The 18,267-nt window shown below is 51.5% G+C and overlaps 1 protein-coding gene across 1 annotated transcript; it reads left to right on the forward strand.

Annotated features, from left to right (window-relative positions):
- Positions 1-8,385: 8,385 nt before the first annotated feature.
- On the forward strand, positions 8,386-18,267 carry LOXL4 (lysyl oxidase like 4). Its single transcript, XM_044431298.1, has 15 exons — positions 8,386-8,425; positions 9,332-9,547; positions 10,990-11,156; positions 11,392-11,597; positions 12,576-12,614; positions 12,961-13,177; positions 13,654-13,837; positions 14,274-14,428; positions 14,856-15,023; positions 15,262-15,424; positions 15,989-16,232; positions 16,802-16,917; positions 17,254-17,390; positions 17,614-17,725; positions 17,862-18,267. Exons 1-15 carry the CDS (start codon positions 8,386-8,388, stop codon positions 17,930-17,932), a joined length of 2,235 nt encoding a protein of 744 aa, XP_044287233.1. The 3' UTR covers positions 17,933-18,267.

Raw genomic sequence — 18,267 nt, forward strand, 5'->3', positions numbered from 1 at the left:
ATTTCTGATATTCTGCCTGAGCCACATGTGAACTGATTGGTCTCCTGAATGCAAGGTGAAGCTCTGCACTTGTTTTCCTTCTCTGCCACTTGTATAAATTCCACACATATTCATGTCTGGTTGTACATTCATGCCAGACCTCAGCTGTAGAGGTTTCCAAATATACATACCACCTTGCATTGAACTGTCCTCTTTCCTTGCTGTGATGACTCATCCCAGTCTTCAGGCTAATTTAAATCATAACCAACATTCCTTTTGATCCTGGCTAAAATAGGGGCACTTCCTGATTAAATTTTTATTGCACCATCATTCTGTGTTGTGCATAAAAATTTACTGGGTGGGAGTTCCACATGTTGTTGTCTTCTACTCATAAATGTACAGTGCTTACCCATCATTTCTTCCTTCTTTTTCCCCACCCTGGAAAATCTATTAAGGGAAAAAGATCTGCTGCCTGGTGCCTTCTGATGGCCACAGCTAGGAACCCTCTGTCCAGAAGCTCCCGGCACCCCTGTGCCCGTGAGGTTCCCAAACGCCCAGTTTCAGGACCATGGAGAATGTGACCCGAGTGAGCCAACCCTCACCTAGTGGAAAGAAGCTTTGTGGGAGGGAGTGGCTAGAAATGGGGTCATGACACCTGAGGAGAGGACTATCCCTTCCCATATGCCACAGCACTAGTCCAGGCCCACCCCGTTCCTGTTGGCTGCATGGAGGGGAAAAAGACAAGCACTCATATTATAGCTGCCTCCTCCCAACTCCAGTCAGTCGATGGGGAGGATATGGGTCAGGGATGCTGCCCGGCGGGGAAGAGTCAATCCCTACCCTCGTAGCACCATGAGCTGGATTTACCTCCCTGTTACATTTAGTAAAGAGAGATTCGATCATGGATCTCCCAGGTCATGTTGAGATCTGTCCTCTGTGCTTGCCATTCACTCCCGTGCGTACCCCAAGGGAGGGCAGCCTCTTACCTGTGAGCCTAATCCAGCCGAGCAGAGGTTGCTCACCCCTTCTGAGGATGCTTGGGCTCCAGTGTGGGTCCAGTCTGCTCCCCAAAGCCTGCCCTCTCACCAAGCCCCATCCCTTGCTGGGAGGCTACCCGGCTAAGCAGGGGAAGGAATCCTTTCGCTCTCTCTCATCTGTGGTCTGCTAATCTGCAACAGCCCCTCCTGCGTGGCTGATCTGCCACATCATTAAGCTATCAGATTATGGATGACCATTCTGTGGACTTGAGACAGATGTCTTCAACTGAGAAAAGGCTATTTTTTTGTGCAGGAGGAAAAAGAGAGAGAGATTAATGCAAACATGCATTCTTAACATTCTAACACCATCTTGTAACTCTGAGCATCAACCCTAATTCAGGCAGCTTTTTTGCCTCTGAAGCTAATTGGATGCACAGCTAGGCTACAGTGCAAGCGGCTTCATATCCTGTCCTCTTTTGTCGTCATTGTTTTGTCTGTGTGATTTGCCCTTAGTATTAAACCTCTGGCTTTATCTGCGCTGCTGGACTTACACCAGGGGTTGTTGGCCTGAGACTGGTGAGACAGCAAATCAAAATCCAGTGGCAGCAGTCTTGGTGGCCTTGTGCTCTGCATTTCATCTAGACAGCCCTTTTCCGATGCCTAAAGGACCAGCTGCTAGTCCACTGCTTGGGTACAGTGTAAGGCACTGGTCCCAACCACCTACCCTCCCTGTGACACCCCCCCCCCCCCCCCCCCCCCCTTCCCCCCCCCCCCCCCCGCACACTCCTTTTCCTCCTCTCTGCGGCTGGCTTCAGACCTGGATAGGCAGCTGATGTGCGTTCAGAGTCCCAGCTCTGAGGTTTCAGGACCTTGGGGATTGGCTCCAAATAATCCTATGGCCCACTCCCAAGCAATGTCAGGAGGCCCAGGACTGAGCTGTAAGTGTACTATGCACCTTTGGTCCAATCACTGTTTCTCAGTCTAAGCTACCCCATTGCATTTGCATGAGAATGAAGAAGGAACGGCATATACTGCCCTGCATTCTTTGGAAATATAAGGTAAGAACATGGTGCTGTTGCATTAGGTCACATCTATGGAAATAATATAATTAGGAAGCTATGCTACGTTGAAATGTAACATGCCCTGCTGTGATTGTGTTGAGTCACTGTAACTGTGCTTGCAGCAGCATCACAGAAAGTGGTTGCATGAAAGAACCAGCTGATTTCATGGCCTCCTGTTTTGCCATGCTGCAAGTCATGCAGGGGTGAGGGTAGACCTGACTGTACAAAAACTGCTGGCTCACCTGGCTCAGGAGCTGGGCTCCTGTGTACTGGTGTGTCCTAGCGACTCTCCCCACAGCTGATAACCCTGGCAGATGCTGCCTGCCTACAGAGCAGGAGCGTTCCGTGACGCTTCAGCTGGAGAACACCTTTTCTTGCTTCTCTCCCTCCTGGCTTGAGTAACTCATCCACTCTCCTCTTGTTTTTGCAGCAAACAGCTGTCCTGTCGCTGACAGCTCTGGGTCACAGGCAATAAATTTGGAAGGATGTGGGAGTCTGGCAGGCACTTGCACCTTGAGATCATGTCTCCAGAAGCCCTGTGTTGGAGATTGCTGTGGAGAGCATTGGCCAAGGTGTGTGTGAGGACACAGGCAGGAGCCCGCCAAGAAACAGGGCGGGATGCTCCCTGTGCCTGCTGCTTGAGGGACAGATTGGTAGGTCTTTCCTTGCAAAGAGCTCCAAAGTCCTGCCATAGTGATGAGCTCATGCGGTCTTTGGGGCCAAGTTTTTTCTGGCTCCTCGTGTCAGGAACCTGCTTGTTAAATTCTAAGCAAACAGCCTGTAGCCACTGGCACATTCCTGCTTGCGTTGTGGGCTACGGCATGGGCAACGCTGCTTCCTGTTTATTTCTCACCTCACAATGGGGCTAGCGGGGGTGGGGGGCAGAGCTGCTGGGAGGAGGAGGCCACAGGCCAGCTGGTTCCAGGAACTATTGCTAGGGGATGCCCCCCCCCCCCCCGGAAAAACACAGCAGCCTGGAACTGAGAGCAGGATCCACACCTGGGAAGGCCAGGCAGGATTGAATGGTATCAGTAGGTTGGGATTGATGGGTACTGCACCCGTGTCTAGAAGGTGGTCAATGCACATACCTGCAGGCCACATCTGCCCCCCTGGCCTTAAGGGCAGCCTCCTGTCCACCCTCACTGCCAAAATTGCTGCCGTAGCACCAGCAGTGTCAAAGCAGTTGGTGCTCTGTGGCTGAAATCTGGTCACACACGCCACGGATCACATGGCTAGCTCTGCTCAGTGGTGAATAGTGGCAGGGGCACAGCCCCAGGGCAGGGGGGCAGGTCTGGGAGGCTGCCTTCAGCTCCCAGAACCCCCAGATTACACATTCGCTGTCTAGACCTTGTCCTCAAGCAAGCAAGCAAGCAAGCAAGCAAGCAAGCAAGCAAGCAAGCAAGCAAGCTCTAACCTGCAGATTGTGGGCAGAGGCACCGGAGGGAAGGGCTTCAGGGGCCCATGCAGCAGAATGAGCTCAGAGTCCTGGGTACAACATGAACGACTTAGCATGTTCTTGAGTAAGTGAAATTAGATAACTGTGAAATTAGAGATCCTGGATCGGGAGGTGCGGAGGGGGGGGGCTGCTGCATGTCTTCTTGTTCCAGGGCCGTGATTGCATGTGTGGGAGTGTGCGTACATGTGGGGGAGGTGAGCTTGTTTCTAATATATCTACATTCATGCGCATTCTTCAGTGGCTCATGGGTACCATGTAGTTCGGAGGTGCTCATGTGTGCACCTTTAAGCCAGTAACATTGATGCCCACCTTGTCAACAGTGTGTGCATCTTTTAACACAGTGTGCCATTAATCTTTGCCGCTTGCAGCCAGTTGACCATCATTACTAAACATGGTTAAAAGAAATGACTAGGCAAAAATGATGGGGAGACAAGAATATCAGTGGCCATGATTAACTAAGACAGACAGGAGAGAGATGCCCAGGCTGTCACTCTCTCCAATCAATCAACTTCCTGAAGCTGGAAATGATTGACAGCAAGTGGAGCTCTCTATTGGAGTTGTTCTCCTCTAAGCAGGAGTGGATAACCCACTGTCCCCATCTGCTTTGGACTATAGCTCCCATAATCCCTGACTGTTGGTCATGCTGGCTGGGGATGATGGGGACTGTAGTGCAAAGCATCTGGCAGGCATCATATTACCCAGAGAGCAAGGAATACAGATTGTGTCTTTGCTTCTTAACATAAAATAACAGTAACCACAAGATTGGCAAACATACATACATTTACACAAAAGTGTCTTCCCAGTGGAGATGGGAGACTTTTCATATGAACAGACAAGGAACCTAGAAAGTTGCCCTTAACTGAATCTGCCCATCGATCCATCTATAGCAGTAGCTGTACTCTTCTGTGAGGCCCTATACCCAGGGAAGCAATTCTAAGGAAAAACAAAGAAAGACTTAGCAAATCATCAGCAACAGATTAACAGTAGTTATTGTGTTGCTGTAACAGTTTGGCTGAAATTATTTTGTTGTACATTGCAGTCACCATTTAGTATCATGTTTTAAAACAGACTTTCTCTTAGCTTTCCTTTCTCTATTTTCTTATGACCTTGAGACATCAAAGGTTGGAGAAAGGGAGCCTGTGATAGTTGGTTCCACAAAATGGTTACAATAATGCTGAAAAGTGACTACGGCATATACCAAAAAATTTTACTTGAACTTTTTATAAAGCACTTGTGAATCTCATGTTCCATTTTCCAATCTGGAATTTGCAGCAGCAGGGGAAAATTTGAAAGGGAAAAACATTGGAGGGGCTGCTTATCTCTTTCTCCACTGTGTGGTTCTCCTCTGCAACCCCCCCCCCCCTGCCCCGCAAGCCACATTTTCTGCTCCCACACCCCATACATAGCCAATTTGCAGATGGGAGATAAAGCTAGCTTGGGGAGAAAAACTAGAAAAGACAAACCCATTCCATCAATTCCATCCGGCAAATGCTTTAATGTTGTTTTAGCTGGCAAACACATTTGCTGAACTAGTGCATCATTCTGCTGGTCTTGGATGATGTAGAAAATAAGCACGCTTGAGGTGAGCTGCAAACCAAACATTCTTCTCAAGCAATGGAGATATCCCTTGAATAGATATCATTCTGAATGTTTGCTCAAATCATATTAGATCTCTCAGCTCCACCATGGGACTCATTCTCCCTCTCTTCCTTATTGATAAATAATCAACAGAAACAGAATTATGGTCTTCAGTTCTTGTGGTTCTTAAATGCTTTCACAGGAAGGAATGAAACAGTATAGCTCAGCTTGAACACATTGTCACTTTCCTTGAGCATCCTTAACTGGAAGGAGTCTGGTACACAGTGCAGATGTATAGATTTTGTTAAATCTGTCCTGTCTGTGTTTCACAGGTTGTCAGGCCTCTTCAATTCTGCCTTCCACTCTTTGACAGAATCATATTTTTCTGAGTTTCATGAATATGTGTTTGCATCAGAAGCCACGCAGTTATACGCCGAGAGCTGCTCCATTCTCCCAAGCAGATTTTCACTGCTTCACCTTTCCATGCCCATTTGGGAATGGGGGGGGGGGGGTGTTTTCAACCTGACCTTTTTTGTTTTTGAACTTTGATATCACTTGATGTGCATACAATTCTGAAAAGTAAACCATTGCTCCACAAGCCTATGGAATCCACATGACAAAAAACGCTGTCCACCGGTGGTATCAACAAGTCAGATTCACAGAAACCCGAGCTCATTTGAATCCGTTGCAGGTTTCTCTGACATCTCTAGTGCATGCTGATGAAACCCTTTGTTTGGCCAGTTTGGTACTGTTGATTAAATTCATTCAAGGACACATTAGATTCTGCATGCAAAGATGGTGGTCAGCATGTGATTTGGAGGGAATGTTTTGTTCTCTGCTTCGAGCTCTTGCAGCTTTGTTGATTATGGGCATGTGGAGAGGACAAACCTGGGTTGGAGTTACCATGCAGATAGTGACACTGGGTTGGAACCAGATTTTGATGTGTGCAAATGGACTGACATAAAAAGGATTTATGCTACGCAGGGGTTTGCGGGTGCTTCCAATGAGCTATACCATACAGTGAGGCAACCGCTCCAAAGCAGGCAGAGGCCTTCCATCAGCAGAAGGCAGATCCTTGATCCAACCCACAGTCTCCAATGATCCAATCTTGACTTAATTGACTTGTTGTATGATCAGACATAAGCTGACCCTACCCCTAAGGACCTGTCCCTTGTTTCATTCTTTACACCTTTACATTCTTTACAGCCTCATCCCTAAGATCTAGTATTGTAGCGGCTTCAGTCCTAGACTAGGATCCAGGTCATAGTCTTGACTCACTCATGAAATGCACTGGGTGACTTTGGGCCAGTCACTGACTCTCAGCTTAAGCTACCTTATAGGGTTGTTGTGGGGGTAACATAGAGAGAAGGAGGCCCACGCAAGACACCTTAGGCTCCTTGCAAGACAGAAAAGGGTAGGGGAGTGGGGGGAGAGAGAGAGAGAGAGAGAGAGAGAGAGAAAGAGAGAATCCCCTTGACAATTAGATTCTCTCAACTGAATGAGAAAGTACGGGCACAGCTTTCCCTGTTGCAATGAAAAGGGCAGTGCAGAAGAGGTGCTGCGTGTGCAGCAGAACTGTGGAAGGTGCAGCTGTGGCTTGGGAAGGGAGTGTGCACTGGAAACTAAGATCTCTCTTGTGATTTGAACACTATCTTTTTAAAGCCACCACCACAGATTTCATTCGGCTTCATTTACATTTCAAACGTTGGATCCATTTGGGACTTGCACAGACATCAGGCTGCTTATTAGTGAGACCAAGAAAGATGTTGGAACTGAACCCACAGCCACAAGGGGACTCTGGGGCAGGGGCGAGAACTGCTTCTGCCTCCTGGAAAGCAGGGGAGCGAGCAGAGGAAAGGGTTATTTTGGACTGTAATCCTGTTCCACAAGCTGTAGCCACTTTTTCCATGCAGCAACAGCAGTTCCTCGCTGTGAGGAGGTTATTGTTTATTAGAAGGATTTCCTCCTCTCTTTTCAGCTGAAAAAGTGTCTCAGAGCTAATAAAGATTAATCATAAGGTAGCTCCTGATCGCAGGCTTGAAACTGAAAATGCATGACACAAAAGGAAAAGAGGTTGGGAAAGGGAAAGAAAAATGCAAACTCAGACACTAATTCTTAGTTACTTGGTTCATTATACTTGTCTCTTGTGTCAGGGAAAATCAAAACAAGCTCCATGAAGTTCTTCTGTCTTCTCTTCAAAGAGAAACACAGAAAAATACTCAGCCCCAGAGATCTACCCCATGGGCATCCTCTTCACCCTGGTTTCACTAATTACCGTTTCCTCTGCCTCCGAGGGCCCCACTTCCGCCCTTGGTCCAACACCTGGACAGGTGGAGAGGGACAGCCACGGTCAGACACCCAGTCATACCGGAGCAGGGGCAGCTCTGACTCTTCCCTCCACGTTACAAACCTCTCTGCCCAGACTCCTGCTGCACGGCTGGCAGAAACCCAACAGGGAGAAGAGTTCCCAGGTAAAGAGAGGCAACGATGCTGCGGCGGGTGCATCCTCTCCCCCTCCCTCCCCGCCGCGTAAAGGCGCGGAGGCGCTCGGCTCCGCCACGGCGGGGCGAGGCGGGAGCGGAGAGAAAAACAGGTGGCCCCCCCCCCCCCCGTGCCTTCCTGGCTCCCCCTCCCCCCCGAGGAGCACCAAGGCAGTTGAGGCTCCCTCTCTTCCCCCGCCCCGGATTTGCCCAGGAGCCAGAGCTCAGGGGCGGCTGCCGCGAATATAAAGCATGGGGCGGCACGGAGCGGACGCAGAGGGCTGGCGGCGGCGACGGTCCCGGGACAGGCTTGGCCCCCGCGCTCCCTGCCCAGCGAAGCCACCCAGCCGCGCTCCTCGCCTCGCAGCCGCGCTCCCGGCGCCGCGCTCCCTCCAGCTCTCGCCGACGCGTGCCTGCCTTCCTGCCCCGGAGCCCAGTCCTCGCCGCTGCCTCGTCCTGCTGATCCGCCGCCCCCTTCCCACGGGTGAGTAATACCGTGACCCGTCTAGCTAGCGTTCACGGTCCCGGCCAGCGACGCTCTCCGAGTCTTCAGGTTGGCTTGGAGGGGGTCCTTTTCGGTGGGGGAAAGGGGTTTTGTGCAGCCACATTCCTAATGACAGGTGAGAGAAAAGAAGGATGTCCCGTTAGCTTTCTTGCAACAACGACATCCAAACTGCAGAAAGAAATGGGATGGGTCCCGTCAGCACGTGAAACTTGCTCCGCTGCAGAGGGGATCGCAGGTGGAGATGGGGAAAAGGTGAGTCTGGAGAAGCTTTGCACTCCCAAACACTCTGCCAGTGCCCCCCAGATGTGCTGGACTACAAGTTACACCATCCCCAGCTCTAGTGGCCACCATGATGGAGGTCGTGGTCCACCACATCCAGAAGGCACCAGGTTGGGGAAGGCTGCGCCAGGGTTTCCACGTTGCAGATGGAAACATTGCTGCCCCCTCAGCCCACCCCCTGACAGTGCATAAATACAGAAATAACCAACAGGCAGAAAAGCCAGCACCTCTGTCCGCCCATTGATTTGGAGGGACATGGAGAAGATTGTAAGTCAGCACTTGGTGTGCGTGGGAGGGTTGGGAGGGTGCATTGTGACTTGCTTAACTCGTTCGCATCTGTCTCTCTGGCCACGCACATCTGTCTGTTGGTCAGCCAGCCATCCATCCAGAGTATGGGTGGGAAAGGGTCTGTACCTTTAAAAAAACCCTTCTATACTGACAAAGGCTTAATGAGTCATCATTAGTTATTGCTATTTGCTACCAGTGGAATTTTGTTTTGGCTCCTTTTAAAAAAAATCCCCACCTATGTGGTTTTTTTTTTTTTTAAGTTAGAATTTTTTATTTTTTATTTCACATGGTAGAAAAGTGAGCTGCATGTTTTAATAAATCAGTCGAGGCCATTAATTATAGAGCCCATCTGTCTGTATGGTTTTACATCCTACCACCCATCTGGAGCATGGCAACACCCAGAAGATGCCTGGTCCTCCAAGCAGATTTGCAAACTTGTGGGTGATGGGGGAACAAACATGTTAGGGTCACCCCAAGAGCTTTCACTCTAATCCTGTAACTTCCTGGAGTAAGCACAAGGTTACCTAAAGAGAAATGCCCCCTTCTCAAACCTGGATCTTTGCCCCCTTTCCTTGTGGCAAGAATTCCCCTGACCATTTCTTTCCCAGAAGGCCATGCTTCTTCTAATCGGGTTTCTTGCATCCTTCAGATCGCCATTATCCCTTGACCAGGAATGTCCCCTAAAGCAGTGCATCACCTCCTCCTCCTCCTCCTGCTATGCCTGGCAGTGCCTAGCTGGGCACAACGACCCAAGATTAAGCTGCGGCTGGTGGGGCCGAGAAGCGAAGCAGGCGAGGGGCGGCTGGAAGTGCTGTACGAAGGACAGTGGGGCACCGTGTGTGATGATGACTTCAACATCCATGTGGCAAGTGTGGCCTGCAGGGAGCTGGGCTACGAGGGGGCCACAAATTGGGCCCACAGTGCCAAGTATGGACCAGGAGATGGTAAGGAACTGGTGTGGGGGGTCTTGTTGGGCTCAGTTTGGGGTGGGTCACTCTCAATAGATCTGAACCACGGAACCTGTTTAGTGCCAGAAGGCTAATGAAGAATGTTGCTGTCAGGTGCAGAGTGAATTTCCTGCACGGAGGCCCATTTAATACATTTAGAGCATGGGTCGATATCTTCAGAACTAAAGCCAGCAGAGCACCCTTCAGATGTGTTGGGCTGCTGCTCCCATAACTCGTAGCACTGGCCTTGCAGCCCGGGAATTATAATGCAATGTGCAAGCCAGCATCTCTGGGAGGCACCAATTTAGGGTGGTGTCCATGCAGGCCTGAGTAACAGCAGACCCCCTTTTTATGAATGGACCATGGGCTGATAAGGTCAGAGAAGAGCCCTCCTTAGATCAGCTAAAATAACTATTGGCAATGGGTGGGAGATTGAGTCTGGTACAGCTTGGCATACTCTCTGCAAGGGTCATAATCAAGATAGCAGGGCAAATGTGTTTCCTGCAGTCTCTTGGTACGTCAGAGCCCCTAGTTGTGATACACTTCAACATTGTTCAGTACTCTCAAAGGTGTCAGTCTTGCCAAGCCATAGAAACTAATTCTAAAATTGAGCTTGTGCGTTATTGGCTATGCACCTTGCCCTCTTTTAATGTAAGTCTTCACCCTGAATGTCAGGTCATGGGACTGAATGCCAGCCTCAGCCGTGGCTAGTGTATTTTCAGGCTACTGAAGACTGACCATTGTGCAATTTTCTTTTGGTCAAGTAATTCCCTCTTAGCCAGCAGGTCTCCAAATTTCTCTTGGAGGATTGCAGAATGAATATGAATGACTCTCCACATATTCCTTTCCATTGCCACTCCTCCCCACTTCCTCCATCCCCAGTCAAATCTACACAATAAAGCAGGCCCTTGCTTTACTCTCAGTGCTGGGATCTGCCCGTATTACTAGTGATTTATCAACGGAAAGACTGAGCTAGCCTTCCTCAACCAGGCACTTTCCCAACATGTCAGCCTACTGCACCCCAAATCCCTTGCCATGATGGTTGGGGATGATGAGAGTGGTAATCCAACACATCTGGAGAGCCCTGCATTGAGGAAGGTTGAACTGACTTTATACACTAAATGGGAGCTTTGTTAAGGAAGCAACGCCTGTTTGGGGGAAATTAGGCTGTGGCAGCAGCCCATGAAAACAAATGGCCAGGGATGTTTCCAGATGAGGTTTTTATTGTGTAATTGTATGGCCACTTTCATGAAACTGTGCACGTGGTACAAACAATGTCATTTCATTTGTAACTCTCTTGTGCTTTCCCGCTTTTCTAACTAGAAAGCTCTTTTAAGGAAAAGCAAAGGTGGAATTTGTGCACGATGCCTTTGGACTGTTAGCTTCCTGCCACTGGGAAGCATTCCTGTGCTCCTGGTTCTGCCTTTGTACATCTACAGGCCCAATCTGGCTGGACAACATGCGCTGCTCTGGCACAGAAAGCTCTCTGGCTGAATGTGAATCCAACGGCTGGGGTGTGACTGACTGCAACCACAATGAGGACGCTAGCGTGGAATGCACTGGGAGGCGTTTAACAAACCCAGCAGCTACACGCATCCAGTTCCAGGTGAGCGTCCTTCCTTTGGCAGTGAAGCTGCCTCCTCTTCCTAAGCAGGTCTCAGAAGCAGTTCTGTGCATGCTTACCTGGGCAGAAGTCCCACTGTATTTAGTGCGACTGATTCCAAAATAAGTAGTTCTAGAATGGCAGTGCTAACGTGAGACAAATTTCACCAGGGTTCACTGGGAAGCCTATCGGGACACAAATGGCCATAGCAAAACCCACCCCTTTCTTCTCCCGGCAGGGCTCAAAGGTGGAAGAGGTGCAGATCAAGCCAATACTGGCTCGGGCCAAGTTGAGCTCCCCCGTCACAGAAGGTGCCGTGGAGGTGAAGCTGCAGGGACGCTGGCGCCAGGTGTGTGATGCTGGCTGGACGCGCAACAACACTCGGGTGCTGTGTGGGATGCTGGGCTTCCCCCGTGAAGGCCAGGTTGCTACAGGATTCTACAGGTAAGAACCAAAAGGGAGTGAGCTTTGCATGCCGGAGGACACCCGGGAATGGGGTGTCAACCGGGAGAGGTCCTGTGCATTGACGCGGGGAGAGCTCTGGGAGGCCACTGAGTGCACATGCAGTGTCGGCTTCATGAATGCTGCATCACATCTGTGCACGTGCCGGTGCCCGGAATGCATGGACAGCACAGTGGCCTCTGTCTCGCCCCATGTTTCCTGTTTTGTTTCTCATGGGCCGTGCATTTCCGGTGGCTTTGCAGTATCTCTTTCCCCTTCACATTTGGGAGGCCCATGTGCCTGTTTTCTTCTGTTCCTCTTCTACACCCCACCCACCATTCTCTCCATAAATACAGGCCTGCAATGAGCAGGTGTGGGTGCCAGGGCCATCTTACTGTGGGGACCGGCCAAACCACAGTGGGGTTAATTACAGAGAAGTTTGGGCTGGCCCAGGCAACTTCTCACAGAGAGGCAGAACCTGCTGTTTTTGGCACTGGGCCTGTCTCTCCGTCCTGCAAGGCTAGCACTCCTCTTTCAACCCTTAGAGCAGGACGTTCTTTAAAGGCAGCACAAGCTAAGAGCTGGCCCTGAGCGCACAGTCCACACAGGGACACACTTCTCTTCTTCTGGCAACCTGCATCCTTGACACACTTGCCCCAGCTGTGCAGAACTTGCTTGTAGGAGCATCAGTGCAAGTTCGAAGAGGTCCAGCAGCAACGGGGCTTTGCTAGAATAGCACAAGACAATTACTCTGTACAGTGTGTTGCCAAGCCTGCCAGAGGCAAAGTAGAAACAAGGGAGGCCATTGCACTATTGCATATGCTCGTTCATTAAAAGTTGTTCAAAATCTAGAATGAGTTACCTTTTAAAAATCTCATAAAAACAGCCAAAGGAGAAGTACAATTGGCTAATCTAGCCACGTGCCAGCCGGTCTCATTAGCACTGTCTGATGCATTAATGTTTGATATTCTGACCTTTCAGGAAACTCTGGAACCAGAAGCTGAGCGACCCAAGGTCCAGGTGAGGTGCTGGCCAGTCTTACATGTCTGTCTTGTGGCATTCAAAATCAGGTGAAAGGAGACTTAGGATTGCTAGGAAAGGGGAGTGTCATCATTAGAAGGCAGGATGGCAGGGCTGCAGCTGAATGTGATAACCTTAAGGGTGAGGACACCCCTGCCAAGTGCTAGAGAGAGAAGAATGTGAAGCAAAGAGGAGATGCAGGTTACAGGGATCATTCAACACCTAGTTATGTTTCTGCTTTAATTTGTCCCAGTGGCTCTCAGCAGCAAATACTCCAAGCCCTAGCAAAGGTTGCCAGAGTAAACATTGTCTGGTAAATCCATCACCTCAACCTTCTGTTTTGCAGCTTAAAGAGTCTGAGTAAGAAGAACACTTTCTGGATCCACCGGATCACATGCCAGGGCACTGAGGTCCACCTGGGTCAATGCAAATTGCATGTGCCTCCAAAGGCCCAGAATCGATTGGCCTGCCCCCATGGCATGCATGCCCTGGTCAGCTGTATAGCAGGCGCAGAGTTTCAGCCCAAGAAAACCAGGCCTCCAGGCAAACCCAAGGCCAAAGAGGTAAATGGAAGATGTGACTTTTTTCACCAGGTGCCATAAATCTGGTTATATCCTTGAAAATCTGTTTCAAGTATATTAACTTGGACTGTGGGGTAGGATCTGCTGGCAAGTACAATGCTAGGATAAAGAGTGCTTCCTTTTCTTGGGTGCTTCCAGGTGGAAGGCTCCTAGTGCAAACACTGAAAAGTTCCCATGCAATACAGTTATTTAGTCAGTTTTGCCACAACACATCTTGGGGAAAGAAAGAAGAAGTGGTGAGGAAAAGGCAAGAGGAAGGCAGTGTGGTTTGGATTCCCTGAAAAAAATGGAAAAATGAGGGCAAGGCAATTGAAGAGAGAAGGCTAGCCTGGAAGAACTTGAGGATTCCTTGCAGTTGGGAGCTCTGGTAGGGACAATCCTATGACCATCCCCCAAACTCACACCTGCATGTGCATGTTCTGTTTGTCTGCCCCAAATTGGTCCCTCCCCTCTTGCAGGAAGCCCAGGTGCGTCTCCGTGCAGGTGCCCATGTCGGCGAGGGACGTGTGGAGGTGCTAATGGGTGGCCAGTGGGGCACTGTGTGTGATGACGGTTGGGACCTGCCTGCTGCCAGCGTGGTGTGCCGACAGCTGGGATATGGCACAGCCCGAGAAGCCCTTTTGGGAGCCCAGCTCGGCCAAGGTGAGTAGGCAAGGAGCAGCTGGCAGGTCAGAAACAGATGCTTGGAGCCAGTGGCCATATGCAGAGGAAGTCCTGATGAGGGCCTCAGTCTGGACAGATGGGTTCCCCCCGGGAGCAGTCCAGGAAACCACACAGGCTGAGGGGGGTAAATGCGACTCAGGAAGATTGAAGCATGTCCCGCAATTCTCTGCTGAATCTGTAACGACGGGAACAAGGAGCGTGGATTTGGGGAGGAAGACGTCAAACCAGAAGAGTACTCCTGGGACAGGTGTACAAGTGGGAAGAAAATGAGCCGGGCAAAACAGAAGCAGGGGAGAAGACGGCACTGCTGTCAGTGGGTGCAGGAAAGGGTTGGGGCCGTAGCACAGGGGCAGCAGAAGGTGGGGGATCCCTGAGCTCCTGGCTTTCCCTCCTTACCAAGTGACGTCTCTTACAGGCCTGGGCCCCATTCACTTGACCAGAGTGCGGTGCAGGGGCTATGAGCGCTCCCTGGCAGAGTGCAGCTCCCAGGAGGCCACCCAGACTGGGTGCCAGCATGGTGCTGATGCTGCCGTTCGCTGCAATGTGCCCCAGACAGAAGCCTCCCGCCAGGTGAGACCCAACACTTTGGCCAGGTGGCGCTGTAACCTTCCAGCAGGGAGATGAGTCATCCAGCAGGGCTTAGATGCTCTTCTGGGCTCCAGTAGCGGAAGGGCACCTGAGAAAAATCTCATACATTGAACTTGAGTTCCAGGCTGGTGGAAAGCAGCTGCGGCCTGTGCAACACTCAGAAAACCACGAGTAGCACGACAGGTATTTGGAGAGCAGACAAGAAAAGCAGCTGCCACTTGGACTGAGTGGTGTTTTTTTGGCCTGCCCTCTGGTCAGTGCAGTGGCTGTGTGCCCTTCCGACATTGCAGGACTCATTCCTTGGCATGCATCTTAGATCACCGCTTCCAATACACCTTTAGACAACCTGCAAACATACGCCTCATGCCATTTTAATTGCTTTGTCCATTATGCCATCTCTCTCATGCAGGTACGTCTAGCTGGTGGGCGCAGTCCAGACGAAGGTGTGGTGGAAGTCCTGATATCCAGGGGAGGAACTTCACGCTGGGGTGCCGTGTGCGGAGAACACTGGGGGCTCAAGGAGGCGATGGTCGTATGCCGGCAACTGGGACTCGGCTTTGCCAGCCATGCTTTGCAGGTGGGTGTGTACACACACAGCTGCCACCTGGCATTTCCCTGCGCATTCAGCGGCACTGATAGGGGCCTGGCCTTCAGACCCAGCTGCAGAGGCAGATGCTGTCTCTAGCGTCCAGCGCTGGGCATTGGGAAGGCCCACGAGAGAAAGTTCTGGTGCTCCTGTCCCCTGTATTGTGGGCAATGTCTTAAAACTCAAAGGCCTCCTTTGCTCAGTACTCTCACCTCCGTTCTCTCCCCAGGAGACGTGGTACTGGCAGGGCAACGCAGATGCCGCCGAGGTGGTGCTGAGTGGCGTACGTTGCAAAGGCACCGAACTCTCCATCCTGCAGTGCCAGCACCATGGCCCCGTCCACTGCCCAGCCGGAGGGGGACGTTTTGCTGCAGGAGTCACCTGCACCAGCAGTGAGTGGAAACAGAAGCAGGCCGGCGTCCGTGTGCTTGAAGCTAGCAGAGGGGGTGCCACAATGCAGTTCTCCTTGGGTGGGGAGCGGCAGCCTGAAAAGTGGTGCTTTCTCTTGGGAAACGGGAGACCGGTTTCCCTGTGCTATGCCAAGGCTGGCCAAAGAAATGCAGGCTGATCATCATGGAGGTGCTCTGGATGGAGCAGTGCAGTTTGATGGGTGGTATCTAGCTTCAGGATCCAAAGTTCCTCCTGCCCTGCCCCACATATAGTTTGGCAGTCCTGCCCCACAGGGGCATAGCAGAGTGGTGGGCAACTTTTGGGGCACAGTCCATGGGCAGCCTCTCCAAATAGGCCTGGAAGTTTCCCATAGCAGGACAGAGCACCATCATGGTTGGATTTAGCTTGCTTGTAAGCCATTTTGGCACTCTGTAGCCCTTGCAGGTGCCATGGGAGGAATGCAAAAATATCCTGGAAGGCATCAGGAGAGCAGAGGCCCCTTGCAGACCACAGTGACAGACTCTCCTTCGCTGGTACGGGCCTCATTACCCCACTGCTCTTTGCAGGCACCCCAGACCTGGTGATGAACGCTCAACTGGTACAGGAGAGCGCTTATCTAGAGGACCGTCCCCTGAACATCCTGTACTGTGCCCATGAGGAAGGCTGCCTTTCCGCCTCTGCCGATCACATGCAGTGGCCTGAGGGGCATCGGCGTCTGCTGCGCTTCTCCTCCCAGATCCACAATCTAGGCCGGGCCGACTTCCTTCCCAAAACTGGCCGCCATGCATGGATCTGGCACCAGTGTCATAGGTAGGGGGTCATTCTTGATACATCAGTTCATTTGTTTGTTCGTTCATTCATTCATTTGTTCATTCATGTGCTGCCCAATAGCTGAAGCTCTGTTGGCTTGGCCACTGTCTGAGGACACAGCTGCTTGTGTACACTCTGGAACAGAAGCTGGGTGGCAGAAACCTGTTGTCAGTTTCATCTTACTGACTATGCATATTTTTCACAAGTTGCGGTCCAGCCTCCAAGCCTGGGAGACAAAGCTCACGTGTCCAAAAAGCAGCAGCCCACCCCAGTAAGCTGTTTTGTGGTGGAAGCTGCGCTCGTTGCTTCTGGGAAAATAGCAGCGTTGGCACCAGGGTTGTCATTATGGATGAATTTGGATACAGAGCTATAATAGTAGCTGAGCCGACGGCCCCGCCTGACCCTCCTGCCCCATCCTGTTCCGCAGATTGGTGGATCGCGGTGCCTCCCTGACAGCCCCTTCAAGCAGATTTCTTTTGGCCTCTGCTAGGCAAGAACCCTTCTCCCTAAGCCTGTTGTTTCCCCGCCCTTCAGCCGCTGCATCCCTCTCCTTGCTGGTCTTTCCACAGACACTACCACAGCATCGAAGTGTTCACCCACTATGACTTACTGACTCTCAATGGCTCCAAAGTGGCTGAGGGACACAAGGCCAGCTTCTGCCTGGAGGACACCAACTGCCCAGAGGGTAAGGGGCAGCTCACACAGGCAAGGACCAAGTCAGAATCAGTTCGGTCTCGCTTTTGCACCAATTCCTGCCCCAGCCTTCCCCAATCTGGCGCTTTCCACATCATCCCCAGTCAGCACAGTCAGTAGCCATTCCTGCCTGGGGATGATGCGGGTGGCAGCTCAGCACACGCGGAGGGCACCAGTTTGAAAAAGCCTGCCCTATAGCAGCCTATTCAAGGACTGCTCCTCAGTTTTGCCAAGGCTCTAGCATGACACGTGTTCAGGCAGAAGTGCCTTGGCAGAGAAGCAAGGCGGGACCAGCTCTGTGTCAGCCACCCTGTTATTCTTCCTACAGGAAGGCAGCGGCGTTTTGCCTGTGCTAATTTTGGAGAGCAGGGCGTCAGTGTAGGCTGCTGGGACACATACAGGCATGACATTGACTGCCAGTGGGTGGACATCACAGACGTGCCAGCTGGAAGCTACATTTTCCAGGTGAGTGTTGAAAGTTGCCTGGCTGGGCCACTGGGGACACGGGATTTCCCTTCCCAGCACTGAAGTCCTCGTGACTGCTAAAACCAGCACTGATGACATTTGCATCGCTGGCTTTGTTTTATTTTGTTAACTAAAACTGGTGGAGGTTGGAAAGGGACCGATTTTGGGCTCTTCCACTGCAGGCCATCCCTCCCAGCTCTGCCCACTACTTTTTCCCTGCTAGGTGATTGTGAATCCAAAGCATGAGGTAGCAGAGTCAGATTTCTCCAACAATGTCCTTCGCTGCCAGTGTCAGTACGATGGTCATCGCATCTGGCTGCACGGCTGCCACACAGGTGAGACCACGGCAGGAAGCCTTGACCGGGAAAGAGATCGTGTGCTATGGACGGGGCAGGCAGATGGCAGCCGCACTGCAGAACCTGCCAAGCTACTAATCCGGACCTTTGCTCTCTTCCCTGTTCTCACGCGTAGGTGATGAGTACGGTGCCAGCATGGAATGGGATGACGAGGCTCAGCGGAGACTGGCCACCAACCTCGTCTGAGGCCTCGCAAGGGATTGGGATCCTCAGGGTTTCTGTGCCCAGATTTGCTCGAGGGTCAGAGCAGCCTGACAAGGGCTATGAGGAGATGCAGCAGTCACTGGCCGGCTCAGGAATGGCACTCTGCTGGCAGGCTCCCTTCTACGCCCCTTCTCGGGATGACACGAGACAGCGGCAGCCAACACTTCCGTGGGGCGGCTCTCACCCCCTTGGCCTGCTTATCACAGCCCAGCCGGCCTGATTTGCTTTCTGTTTGTATTGAGATTGGCGGCTATGGTCAGAAGCCAGGCTGCAATGAGGGGGTGAGCTGCAGTCTTTCCCCTCGTTCTGCCCCCTTC

The sequence above is a fragment of the Varanus komodoensis genome, unplaced genomic scaffold (genome assembly GCF_004798865.1).
Source record: "Varanus komodoensis strain SLA01 unplaced genomic scaffold, ASM479886v1 scaffold1, whole genome shotgun sequence".
NCBI lineage: Eukaryota > Metazoa > Chordata > Lepidosauria > Squamata > Varanidae > Varanus > Varanus komodoensis.

Bases quoted from the DNA above. Each gene is read 5' to 3' on its own strand.
- LOXL4 (XM_044431298.1), top strand. From the start codon at position 8,386: ATGATGGAGGTCGTGGTCCACCACATCCAGAAGGCACCAG. The intron at 14,429-14,855 runs GTGAGACCCAAC...TCTCTCATGCAG, and splicing joins AGACAGAAGCCTCCCGCCAG to GTACGTCTAGCTGGTGGGCG. The intron at 17,726-17,861 runs GTGAGACCACGG...TCTCACGCGTAG, and splicing joins GCTGCACGGCTGCCACACAG to GTGATGAGTACGGTGCCAGC.